Source organism: Primulina huaijiensis, chromosome 18 (genome assembly GCF_012295235.1).
Source record: "Primulina huaijiensis isolate GDHJ02 chromosome 18, ASM1229523v2, whole genome shotgun sequence".
Classification (NCBI taxonomy): domain Eukaryota; kingdom Viridiplantae; phylum Streptophyta; class Magnoliopsida; order Lamiales; family Gesneriaceae; genus Primulina; species Primulina huaijiensis.
Genome location: NC_133323.1, coordinates 6,608,672 through 6,621,665, shown reverse-complemented (window position 1 = coordinate 6,621,665; position 12,994 = coordinate 6,608,672). Strand labels below are relative to the sequence as shown.

Sequence of the window (12,994 nt, the reverse complement as noted above, 5' to 3'; positions counted from 1 at the left end):
ATTTGTGAGGTCTTTTGTTCTCCTGTATTAAGAGAGAGTGTCTTCTCTTTAAAAATACAGTGAGTGGTTATATATCATAAAAATATTATAGTGGAATTCTTTTAATCTTACCGTAGTTTTTACTTTAATAATTTTTACGAGTTTTCTATGTAAATCTCGGTGTCCAATTTATTCTTTATTTTAATATTTATTATTTTAAATTGTCGCACATGATACCAACAGACATATCTCACGACAGATTCAGATTTGGCCTAATCTGACTATTATTGTAGATTTTAAAGGTGCTTAGAAGATCTACCGAATTAGTCCAGTCCATCTACCTAATGAATCTATCACCAATGAATGATAGGATACAAGTATTCATGTATAAAAATATAATATATATTTTTATAGATTATAACAATACGATCGATCTTATTTTTTTCTAAAAAAAATACGATCTAGATGACAATATTTTCTTGCTAAAAGACAAATAAACATACCTCTTATAAAAGTGTGAAAAATAAAAGGTAAAGTTTTTTTCAAGTAATCGATAACTTTGCCTCCCAGTTATATATAAATCAACATAGATCATATAAAGAGCCATGGATGTAAAAGTAAACATTGAAATATAGATATGGGCATAAAATGGACAAGAAATTTAGACCATCATAAACAATTCATGTAATGACCTAATTTCAGTTATCATTAAGTATGATTTAAACATGATTGAGTGTTATCACTTCAACGAATCGAAGTATTTATTCAGTAGTTAGTTACCAAAGAGAATTTCAGAACCACCGAACATGATCGGAACTTCTGAACCCAGAATGTCTGAAATATAAATTATTTCAAATTTGGTCCAAAGCAGAGAATAAATTCCACTTAAACTAACAAATTTAGTCCAAAACATAAAATAAATTTCATTGCATACGCACAACCATATTTTCCAAGTTAACAATTGATATACAGAGCTTAAAGCATTAACACAACTTAGGTCAATATAAATTTTAAACAACCTGCTTCAACGTACGACACACATACTTTGTCTTAGTATTTAAAAAAGCGAAATATTTGCATGTCTCAAACTGTAATAACTCTTATTTATTTTCATCACAATCTTGGTTTTATGATACCTATATTGTACTATTTCCATTTCCAAGATATTTTATGTATGTACATGATTTTTTTATACATGAAAAATTATGTTTAATCTAATATATGCTCAATCGATAAAAAAAAAAAGAAAAAAAGAAAAAGAAGTGACCGAATCAATTTACTAGATTAAAAACTCGTATAAGATCGTTTCACGAGCCAATTTTTTGAGACATATCTCCTACCCAACTCGATCGATGAGAAAATATTATTTTTATTTCACAAATATTAATTTTCACTTTATATATAGTTGGGTCAATCTGTCTCACGAATATAGATTCGTGACACCGTCTTACGAGAGAGCTACTAAAAAAATTATGCATGCGTGTGATCTTTTATGTATTATATACATAATATAATTCAATAGTAATTAAAATTTGCTGTATTTGGTAAAAAAAATTATAAATTGAACCCCGGGATTTTAGGTTTATATGCAAGCTTTTCGACAACCAAATAGGTCGTTAAATGTCCCCTCCCAATCATGATATTATTACTGGCTAGCCATTTAAGAAAGTCCCCACGCTTGTGAAGGCAATGCCCGTACATACAGCTAGTGAATTTACAAACTTCGGGCCGGGCTTTCCGGTTCATTGTCGGCTCCCGTGACGCCTACAAAAGGCAGGCATCCTAGGCGTCATTCTAAAACGTAGAGGTGGAGGTTCCCTTACTCCATCGCCCCACAACGCATACGCTTCCTCACCGTGTGCCGCATCATCCCCTATCTCAAGGTCATCTTCGTCCATTCTAAGCGGGATTATTCTATTTATCAAGATGCATATCAAGCTAGTTAATACAACATTCCATGCAGATATAAAAAGGGCTCCCAAGATTTGGTAGCCCATCTGGTGAAGTCCGCCCCTTAAGTCGCCATCGATTAGACCGTAGATGAAGCCAGGTCTAGGAGTCCTTGGTGGCGGATAGAACATGTGGAGGAGGTCGGGATGAGCGAAGAGGCCCGAGAGGAGCCCGCCCAGTAGGCCCGCAACTGCGTGGGTGTGGAATACTCCCAAGGTGTCGTCGACTTCTTGGAAAAAGGATGATTTCTTGTGCAAGACCATCATGGTGTACCATGGCACTGAGCCCGAAAGTATACCCATTAGTACTGCGGCCCATGTATCCACAATGCCTACCAAATCCAAGTTCACACCAAAAATGGTGTATTACAGCATTAGCAGAAAAGCATAGGCTATTTTAGGATAGCATAAAATCTCCCAAGAAAAATATAACCTTATATTTTAAAATGAACCTTTAGTATTTCTCAAGAAATCTACTATCATAAAAAAAAGAAAGATTTTGTATTCTAACTCAAATTGTACTCGTAATGTATTTGTCATATATTAAACTATTAACTAGTCGAATTACCTGCACCAGGAGTAATACAAACGAGGCCAGTGATCATTCCCTGGACAGCACCAATGACAGAGCTCTTGAAGTAGACCACCATGTCGAGTGAAAGCCACACGAGGAGGCTCGTGGCGGTGCACACGTGCGTATTCAACACAGCAAGCGACGTGATCCTGTTAGCCGCAAGTGGTGAGCCACCATTGAATCCGGTCCAACCCATCCATAGGAAACCTGCGCCACCCAACATATTTATTATGTTGTTTGGTGGAAAATGTTGTCTGTCATGGGAATGCCTTGGTCCAACCTAGAATGTAATATAATGTAAAAGAAAAGAACACCAAAGTCATCACAAAAAAGGCCCTCTTGATTTATACAAATTTAAACTTGAGAAAGTATTTGAATCAATGTTTTATTATGTATATCAGGATTACCCAATAAGCAGCAGTGAAACCAGCAACCCCTGAAGACAAATGGACAACATAGCCCCCTGCATAGTCAATAATGTAGTCTCTCAAGAACCCCGAGCCCCATATGGTGTATGCACCTACCGTGTAAGACAACGTAATCCAGAGCGGAACGAACAACATCCACGCGTAAAAGTTCATCCTTCCCACCAATGAGCCGGCCAGCAATATAACAGTGATGGCGGCAAATGCAAACTGATAGAATACATCATCTGCAGTCGGGAGAAATGTTCCAGATTCGTGTTCCAAAACATAGGTATCAGTCATGGCCTGACCAGGCTTTCCTAATATGGGCAACATATGTGATCCGAAGGACATTCTATAAGCCCATGATACCCAACAGATGAGCACAGCTGCGAATGCATAGAGAGCCATGAAGGCCGAGTTTACGGCCCATTTTTTCTTGACCATGCTGCCATAGAGTATAATCAGACCTGGAATCAGGAAAGTATGAGATTTTTTGTTTGCCGGCCGAATGCAAAACAACTAAGTACTGAGTAACTTTTTTTGAGAGAGGGGGGAGACTACCCTTACCCACCTCTTTCATTCGACATGCCGGGAACTTATAAGAGTGAAAACAATCTGCCTAGTTCTAGTCAAACTTTCGAAAGTTTTCAAGGTCAGGCTAGCTAGAGTTTCTATAGTATATTTGAGTTTCAGTCAGCGTAGAAGCAAAGCCAAAATGATTGTTGGATTATATTTTTCTAAAAATAATGAATTTATAGGGACAAAATATTGAGAGTTTGCAGGTTGGGATTTAAGTAACCCCTGTTTTGCCCCTTCTTCCGCCAACACCATTACTTATATGATATCAGGAAAGATAAAAAGGCAACATAACAATGTAATGCATGGACGAATTACATCAAGTTTTGAATAATTATAATATCGAGTTAACTTTTATCTTATCATATATGTATATGTTAGGCCAACAAAAAAAAGCAAGAATCCGACTTTCAATGGATAATACACAAGAGCTCAAAACTTTGGTAAATTTGTGTTCGTGTTGAGCACCTCGCTAGCACGATAGGCTCAACCCTATCAACGCACTCACTTTACGTCCATACCTGGAACACTTTGTAGGCCAACCAAGGTAGCAGCAGTTAGCTCCCATCCGTTGTCTCCTTTGTTCATCCATGGCGGGTTAGCTTCATCTGGAATCAGTCCCCCTGGAAGGCTAGTGTTTGAATCCATTTTGGTGGGGGCGAAATTTTTTGACACGGAATCTGGTATGCACAATTTAAAGATATTTTTTAAGGTTTTGGAATGTAGCAGGATGTGCATGCTTTGTAATAATCTATGTTTTTGTCAGTGTGTTTTACATTTCTTTTCTCTTTTCTTGTTTTTGGTTATGATTCACAGACAGATGTTATGCAGATTCAGTGGGAGAAGTCAACTATTCCTTGTTGGTATCTAAAATTGCTAGCTAGATTCTTGTAAAGTTCGACCCTTAATGTTTTTTTATTATTATTCAATAATAGGCTTTCATAAATGTTTACTTGGGAGTGTTTGTACAAGATTCTACTGTAATAATTCTAAAAAATAAATGGTGTTCTAAAGATTTTGCGGGTTAGTTTGATGCTACCGCATAAAGATAATACCCAAATGGAAGTTGGGACGGTCTATGTTCAGTATCATATGGGGTTTGATTGTTAAAACATTTGGATATCCGACATTTGAAAGATTTTAGGCAATGGAGCAACCCTTCGGACATAGCCTAAGGGTAGAATTTGAATTTTCCAGATTTTGAACTTTACATCTATTTTGATTTTTCAATCCCGTGATAAAATTTTAGCCCTTGAATCGTCACACTTGATGTCAACTTCCGTCAATATATGAGGGACTAATTAACACACTTGTAACAAATTACTGATGTGCCAATGCTGCAATTGGAATCGAGTTGAAAAATTGAATGATCATAATCAAGATTCTTGACATACGAGAAATTAAACTAAGAAACTTGAGATAAATTCTTAATTTTGTCGTATTCATAAATGTTTAAGGAATGAATCTCATATGGCAGAATACGCATTGGAAAGGATCTTTCGTTATTATCGCTAGCCAATTCTTGAAAACAAGCAGCACAAATTAAAATTCTTGAAAAGTTAAGATTTTCACCCACAAAACAGGAAGAACAGAAGAAGTGAATCGATCTGATGTATTCCAATATCAAGAAATTGAATCCATGTGAGAAACCTGTATTAAAATGACCAAAAAATTTATTAGAGGGGACGACTTAATGCATTTTCGGCTTCTAACTCCGTCTGACATGAACTTTAAGGACATAATTTCCCAGGTCTCTTTGCTCTTCTAGAATCTGCTTTACTGAAGTGACTGCAGAAGGGCTGCAATCATCAATCTCAATCATCTGTAGTGTTGATATTTCGCCGATACCAGAAGGGATCTCCTGTAAATAAAAGCATTGGTTTATTTTCAGGTGCTCGAGGCATGGAAAGTGCGAGGTTTCAGCTCTCCAACTCAACAGTCCAGCTCTATTTATATGCAAGTACTTGAGTTGGCAGAATTCTCCATCAACTGATTCCCAGAAGTCCCCAGCAAAGGCATGCTCTTTCAGTTTGAGCACTTCAAGATTAGGCAACAAACCAATAATCCTCATATCTTTGCTAAAAAGAGCGCTGCCACTTAAAGTTAAACTTTTAAGGCTCACTGGGAAAGCCAGGTTTGGCAACAAGGTTTCGTTTGGTGGCCAGTTAAAGATACATTTCAGGTTTTCGAGTTTTGACAGATGAACAAGATTCTTGAGGTGGTAATCTGACCAGTCCCCAATGTTAAAGGCGTAATAATAAATTTCCAACGTCTTTAAATTTGGAAATTTTCTGAGGACCTCTCCTGTACATTTGAAATCTGATACGGATGCAAGTGTTTCCATGTTTTTCAAAACAACAGTGTTGTCTCCCTCAATCGGATTCGGCAGAAAACATTCGGTCATCTGTACATGTCGTAATTGTGGCATCTGCAAAATTTCTGATGGTAGCTCTACTTCACAATATGATTTATAGTAGGGAAACATCTCTTTATTCAACAGATTTTGGCCATCCGTCACAATCAAGGTTTGAAGATTCCAGAGTATGGACAAGGAAGGGAGAATTGGATAACTTTGGAACCCGAAAGCGAGGTATCTCAAGTTCAGTAGATACAGAAATTCAAATGGGAACTCAGAGAATTCAGTTCCGGGAAGATCAAGTACCCTCAGTAATCCAAAACTTTTATAAAAAGGAGATGTGGAGTGGAGACGACCTGTCAGCAATAAAGATCGTGCGAGTAGCATGGATTCGATCGCCCCGTTTGTGTCATCAGTAAAATCTTCATCTTTCAAAATATCCAGATGTATGCTCAGGCGTCGATGACCGCTCCAGCTTTCATCAGAGAAGTTAGCATTCCTGTTCATGGTGTGGAGAAACTTTTCATTTTGAGCTTCTTTAAGGCATAATTCCCTTAAAAGATCGTGAACATAGCATGTTTTTGCTGTCCCATTAGGCTGCTTTCGACCAACAAAAACAAGGTTTCTTTCTAACAGGTCCTTCAGGTATTCTTCGGCCACCTCCTCCAATCTTTTTGGCGGAACAGGCTTGAGAAATCCCTCGGCAACCCATAATTTGACAAGTTTAGAGACAGAGATATTATGATCTTCTGGAAAAACACCAAAATAGAGGAAACATGGTTTCAAATGGTTAGGCAAATGGTTATAACTCAACCATAGTATCTCTGAACAATGCTCATCACTTTCGGCAGCAACAGAATTCACATTTTCAGCCACATATTCCCAGTATCCCCGTTCACCATTTGCTTTTGCGACGAGTCCGCCAACTACGGCAATTAAGAGTGGAAGTCCTCTGCAATTTTTCACAATCTCCTTCCCGACCTGCTCCAATTCGGGAGGACAAAGTTTGTCAACAAACACTTCTTGACAGAAAAGATCCCAACTTTTCCTGTGATTAAGAAAATGCATTTGATGAGGGGGGCTAGAAGAATCGGTGGCATAAACAGCCACATCCAATAGCCTCGTAGTGAACATGATTCGACTCCCATTATCATCGTCTGGAAATATTATCTTCAAATCATCCCATACTTTGGTACTCCACATATCATCCAAAAAGATCAAGTACCTCCGACCCTTCAAACTTTGGAACAGAGATTGCCTTAACATTTCCCTACTCTTGTCTCGTTTCTTATCAGTGGCAACTCCAATATATTTTAAAAGAGATTGAAGTACTTCACTAGCATGATACTCTTCGGATATAGTAACCCAAGCACGAACATCAAAGTGATGTTTGATAAGCAAATCATCAAACAAGTTTCTAGCGAGAATCGTCTTACCAATACCACCCATCCCAACAATCGGGATGGCACACAATCTAGAATCCTCCCCCATCAGCCGATCCCTTAGCTCCAGAACTTCATTCTCAAGTCCCACCAGCTTCTTCCTACTAATATTAGCAGGTCTGGGCTTGCCGGCGGGCAATAAATTCCTCGGCAGCAGCTGCTTTAGGCCGCATCTGCCCTTCTGCAACTCTTCCACGATGGAGTCAATCTCGTTTATTGCTTCCTGTAAATAGTCATAGTTTGCGCCAGAAGAATGGTCCTCAGGGTAAGAATCCAAAGGAGAGGAGAAACTATCAGGATCATCGGGAAGAATTTCAGTGAAAACGTGGGATTCAACGGTATCTTCCACTTGATACGCGACATCCCTGGCTCTAATCTCCAAGAAATTCAGTCCATCTTGGATGGTTCTTCGAGGAGAATCTTCGAGCAATGCTTGCAAGAATCGAGATTTTCTATACAAAGAGATGATTTCTTGTTTCGCATGAAAAATGGGAAAGCGATCGGAGCGCAAAATCTGCTCGAGTGTGTTCACAAGGGAAAGAACGGCCGTATGAGCCATCTCTCATCCTCTGTGTTTTTCTATGCAGAATATACAATACAAGCAACAATTTATATATATAGACACACACACACAAATTCATTGAACCATTTGTAGGATTTGATTTCTCCTAATTTTCTAATCCACAGCCTCTCGCGTTGGCTTTTGCTAAATATTTAATTTATGACAAAAACTTGTGTGAGACGGTCTTACGGATCATATTTTGTGAGACAGATCTCTTATTTGAGTCATCTATGAAAAAATATTATTTTTTATGCTAATTGTATTACTTTTTATTGTGAATATCGGTAGGGTTGACCTGTCTCACAGATAAAGATTCGTGAGACCGTCTCACAGATCATATTTTGTGAGACGGATCTCTTATTTGAGTCATCTATGAAAAAACATTATTTTTTATGCTAATTGTATTACTTTTTATTGTGAATATCGGTAGGGTTGACCTGTCTCACAGATAAAGATTCGTGAGACCGTCTCATAAGAGACATACTTTTAATTTATTGGTAAATGTAAGCGTAGAACCATGATAGTTCTCCGCGGCCTTCTAGATACAATAGTTGTCACTATTTCTAGTGAATGTGAACACAAATTATTGGAATATTTAAACTTTGAACGTTCTTTTCACATGTATTTTTTAAATATTTTTTTCACTAAAACCCATAATATTCAGCGGGAAATCAAGTGTTTTTAGTCCAAAAAAATCATTTTTAAGTATATGTGGAAGAAAGATTATTAATATAATAATGTAAAAGGTTACTCGTCTGCATTTAGATCTGGTTTTATTAGGTTGCGTTTGGATTTTTGTTTGGAAGGAATCTTTTGATTCAAACTACTTTATTCAATTTGCACATTGTTCTTGGTGAACATTCACCTTTCCTACAATCCTTGATTTATAGGGTTAGTCTTCCTCTCCTTAGATTTTATCTTGTATTTCTGTTTTGATGATATATACAGATAGGGATCTGTCTAACCCCGCCTCCGACGGTATTTTCCTTTTAAAAAAAATCCTTGATTTATAAGAAACACCATTTTCCTTTCTTCTAAATAATATTTGGATGTGGTGAAGTAGCAATTACTCGATGCATGAGATGTAAACAACACCAAACTATATTGACAGAAGTGACTATAAAGATACCAAACTTCGTAATAAACAATCATTCGCCAAAGCTCATATAACACCAATCTTTGACAAGCGGATTTTCCTTATATACAATACTCTACTTCTCTTTAGGCTACTTTACAGTTTCATCCTTCTACCTACAGATATTTGCTCAAGAATTAGCAATCACAAATAATTTTATTTACGGCCGATAGGAAGCTTGCTTTGAAGTTGAGCAGACTTCATCCAACACGAGCGATTTCTTAGGAAAATACCATCAATTCCATATGCATATGTTACCACTCCTGTCGGAGACGGCCAAAGGTTTCCCAAGATTACTCCATGAACAGCATAATATGGGAGACTTAAGCTCCTTAAGCGTGCTAACTATTTTCGCATTCGCTACAGACCAAATATTCACAGATCCATCAGCAGATCCAGCAGCGACGTAGCCCTCATCAGGACTGATACAGGATCTGCTCCAATTAGATGCCACTCTATTCCCGTTCCCTCTCAATGTTGTACAGATTTCGAGAGTACGCATATCAAATAAATTATGCAAGTTGTCTCTTCCACTTGACAAGATAACATTTCCGTTTCTTGATAATGAGAGAGATGTAATTGCAAAAGAATGCGCAGCAATCTCACTCAGAAGTTTCCCGGTCTGAATATCCCAAAGGCGTAGATTTCCATCCACATGACCAGAACAAATGGTCCGTCCATCCATGCTAAAGCAGAGAGTATTGCAATTGCTGTGAAAGATTAGGGTATTGACACAGTAGCCTTTCTGAAGATCCCAAACTTTTATTGTGCGGTCATAAGCTGCACTCACAACATTACAGTTAGAGATTCGGCTGACATCCACAGCACAAACTTTGTCTACATGGCCAGTGAGAGTATGTCTTACTCGACCAGAGCTTATGTCCCATACATACAAGTTATTTGCGCTGCTAGCCGCAATGATAGATTTGTTGTCATGGGTGATTGAAACATCAAGAACGGAACCAAGGCAACCATGAAGAGTACGACTCAAAGACCCTGTACTTGTATCCCATATTTTAATAGATTTGTCCTGCCCTCCACTAAACAACTTATCGGAATTATACTCGAATAATATTGAGGCACATCCACCTTCATGGGCTGGGATTCTTTGCTTGCATGTAGTGGGAATGGTTGACTGAACATAATGTTCAGCACCTTCTTCACTGGCGCGAACTAAACCATCCACTTGCTGATTGGCAATTTGTTGTATGCTACTACCATTAAGCCCCAGCATGTCTTCATAAATCTCATTAGCCTAACATAAGAAGCGGCAAATACATGACAATAACAAGCTGGCTCGCCAGTTAAACATATGTTTCCTACTACAAAATCACTATGAAAGAACAAATAATTCACTGAATAGATATGGATAATTTTGATTCAATTAACATATCCAACAAGGTTTTCCACCACATAGAACCAAGTACTATACATATTAAAAGCTCGACCGTGTTATTGAATCCCCACTGAATGAAACAATACAGTGGCACTCCTTATCTTGGTCAGCTAAATCATATTCCTCTACGCTAAGTAACATGAATTATGATTTCATGCTTCAAGCAAATATTTACTACCTCATTCAGGCGTTCAGCATCTTTCATTTTCTCCAACATCCAACGATCAATCAATTTCTTGTTTTCCACCAGAGCATTGTCAGCTCTTAGAGTGGTTGCTTCATGCAGTTTTTTAAGATCCTGGTGCTCATCTATCAACAGTTCTAAAGTCTTAGTCTTTTCTTCAAACAGAGCAGCTAAACGAGAGCATTCATCCCTGCAAATAAATAAAAGTTATGCTGACACAGATACAATAAATTCCCAAGTCCAATACCCTACAGCTCATATTAATATCCTCTGGAATTCCATAGAAAAGAATCGGAGAAGAATCATACCTTGATTGACTAACCTCATCTTGCAAATCAGATATCAAGGATTCCTTCTCCTGTAGTAAGGATTTTGTAGTTCTGTTGTCAGCCAGTTCAATTGCGAGTTGTTCTGAGAGTCGAGATTGAGCTTTGTAACACTGGTGGATCTCCAACTCGAGATTCTCAGCCTTCTCTTTCCACTCTGAGCCCTAAGATTAAAACACAAACTTTAGCCAAAATTCATTTCTGAGGAATCACAAAACCTATACATGCAGAAGTGCATTTGATTTCCTTTCTGTCTCTTTCAAGTACAAAGACAACAAACTTAACCAATAAAATCAGTACAATCATCAAAACCAGTATTACAACTTAAATGCATCCTAAAATTTTGAATCAATGAATTTCAAGCGCAATAAGAGTTTCATTTCCCCCATTTATATAAGAAACAACACTCACGCTCGTTAATAAATATAAAAATTAAAAATAGCGATAGGATGAGATATCTTCACGCACAAACTACTGAAATTTCAAATCAACAACCTAACTTGCAATCTAAGCATTACATATACAAAGAGTACAAGCGTTGCCTCGGACTAATATAGGTTGTCATCAAACCATTAATGGAAAAATGGGCTTTTATAAAGGTTTTTGGCTGGTTGAGTTCAAAGTGCAACCCAATATATAAAATGTTTCCGACATTTGGTGTTGTTTTTTCTTGTACTCCTTTTCAAACATAACATCACTATTTACCATAAGTTCTAGATTGTTCTCTGTTCCAAACATATATTCATCTTATGTAAATTTGTAATTTCAAACCACACCCAGCAAAAACCATCTTCATTGAATAAGTATTTCTGGATTGATTAATAGTTCTTAAGTTCTCTTATCTAGTCAAATCTTATCTTGAAAATTTTGGTCACTAAATTAAACAGACTTCTCGCTCATTACTGTCGAGAATGAGAATGAAATAAGATACTGAATATCTTGATCATGTGAAACAATCCACCCTAGGGATATGTGCCCGATATAATGATTGGATTTCGAAGCTAGAGCAATGTTGCCACATAAAATATTTCAGCAACAACTAATCGTTCTCTCTAGTATCGTTAATGATCAATAAAGTTGATTAGCAATGATGGTTGTGCTAACTAAATGCATTCAAATTTTTTTTACAAAGTGTTCCTCTCTATAAGTAAATTTTCCTTGGAAAGCATAAAAATATCAGAACCCTATACAAATCTTCAATACTCATTTCAAATATAATAATTCAAAGTAACTTTAACAATCTGAAAGCTAAATTAACTCTGTTAAAAAACCACACAGAAAAAAAAACCTCATAAATAAAGCATAAACCTGAAAATCACAAACGTAAAAATAATCACATTCATATCGAAAAAGGACAACCTGGGAAAGAATAGGGCGAGATAGAGCGCTGAAAGCCGGAGAATGAGCCCCTTCTTCGAGTAAATGCCGCTTTTTCAGCGCTTTCAAAGCATGTTTTATTGCTTCCGCAGCTATTTCTTCTTGCGACCTCACAAAAAATAAAAAAAACGGAAACAATAAAAGGGTTATCAATGATTCAACCAATTGGGAAAAACAGGACAAAAAGACCACAAGTTCGAAAAATTACATCTTGGATAACAGTTTTTTGTGGCTGTTCGCGGAATCTTTGTCAGGGATTTTAATAAATGATCTGGGATTTTCCAGTGATGATTAACTGATGACATCTAGTGACGAAGAAGAAGGAAAAAATTGAGATTTTTTTCCCTTCTGAATTTCTAGAGCTGTGAGCAGTCGCTGTAGAAGGGAACAACGTATGTTCTAAACTTGTAAAAAAAAAAGAAACCTTTGGAAGTGACCTTATGTTTATACTGCTTGCAAGCTTTATATGTTGTTTGAACTTCGAACTCAGCAATAGACTCAAAAAATTTAAAGATCACAAAATTAGAGTTAGGCCGTCATGCAAAACTACTCATTTTAATTTCACATTGAGTATAACTTTTTTTTATCAACTCAAGAATTTTATTTTTTGACCAGCATACTTCAAATAACTTGATACGACTCAAAGAATAGTCCCCTTCCAACATCATCAAAACCAAATTTTGATGAGACCGAACTTTAACTCCAATGATCTCACCTTGTTTCGCTGGTTT

The 12,994-nt window shown here is 37.1% G+C and overlaps 3 protein-coding genes across 3 annotated transcripts; all 3 read right to left on the bottom strand.

Annotated features, from left to right (window-relative positions):
• Positions 1-1,582: 1,582 nt before the first annotated feature.
• Positions 1,583-5,195, bottom strand: LOC140964996 (ammonium transporter 2 member 3-like). The gene is made up of 5 exons (XM_073425021.1): positions 5,058-5,195; positions 4,007-4,165; positions 2,910-3,376; positions 2,497-2,782; positions 1,583-2,260 (listed from the first exon to the last, which is right to left on the bottom strand). Exons 2-5 carry the CDS (start codon positions 4,131-4,133, stop codon positions 1,722-1,724), a joined length of 1,419 nt encoding a protein of 472 aa, XP_073281122.1. The 5' UTR covers positions 4,134-4,165; positions 5,058-5,195; the 3' UTR covers positions 1,583-1,721.
• LOC140964995 (putative late blight resistance protein homolog R1A-3) lies at positions 4,965-7,891 on the bottom strand. Its single transcript, XM_073425020.1, has one exon. The coding sequence runs from the start codon at positions 7,840-7,842 to the stop codon at positions 5,194-5,196; it is 2,649 nt and encodes an 882-aa protein (XP_073281121.1). The 5' UTR covers positions 7,843-7,891; the 3' UTR covers positions 4,965-5,193.
• A 1,125-nt stretch (positions 7,892-9,016) lies between these two features.
• Positions 9,017-12,665, bottom strand: LOC140965194 (autophagy-related protein 16-like). The gene is made up of 5 exons (XM_073425307.1): positions 12,472-12,665; positions 12,246-12,372; positions 10,869-11,050; positions 10,555-10,750; positions 9,017-10,235 (listed from the first exon to the last, which is right to left on the bottom strand). Coding segments are annotated over exons 1-5 (1,527 nt in total). The 5' UTR covers positions 12,474-12,665; the 3' UTR covers positions 9,017-9,215.
• Positions 12,666-12,994: the final 329 nt, after the last annotated feature.

What these genes read in the sequence shown, in the direction of transcription:
- LOC140964996 (XM_073425021.1), bottom strand. Translation starts at nt 4,133, where the DNA reads ATGGATTCAAACACTAGCCTTCCAGGGGGACTGATTCCAGATGAAGCT. An exon ending in TGGCCTACAAAGTGTTCCAG is followed by an intron (nt 3,377 to 4,006) that starts GTATGGACGTAA and finishes TCCTGATTCCAG; the next exon opens with GTCTGATTATACTCTATGGC. An exon ending in TTGTATTACTCCTGGTGCAG is followed by an intron (nt 2,261 to 2,496) that starts GTAATTCGACTA and finishes TGGATTTGGTAG; the next exon opens with GCATTGTGGATACATGGGCC.
- LOC140964995 (XM_073425020.1), bottom strand. Translation starts at nt 7,842, where the DNA reads ATGGCTCATACGGCCGTTCTTTCCCTTGTGAACACACTCGAGCAGATT.
- LOC140965194 (XM_073425307.1), bottom strand. An exon ending in GATGAGGTTAGTCAATCAAG is followed by an intron (nt 10,751 to 10,868) that starts GTATGATTCTTC and finishes ATTTATTTGCAG; the next exon opens with GGATGAATGCTCTCGTTTAG. An exon ending in ATGCTGAACGCCTGAATGAG is followed by an intron (nt 10,236 to 10,554) that starts GTAGTAAATATT and finishes TTCTTATGTTAG; the next exon opens with GCTAATGAGATTTATGAAGA.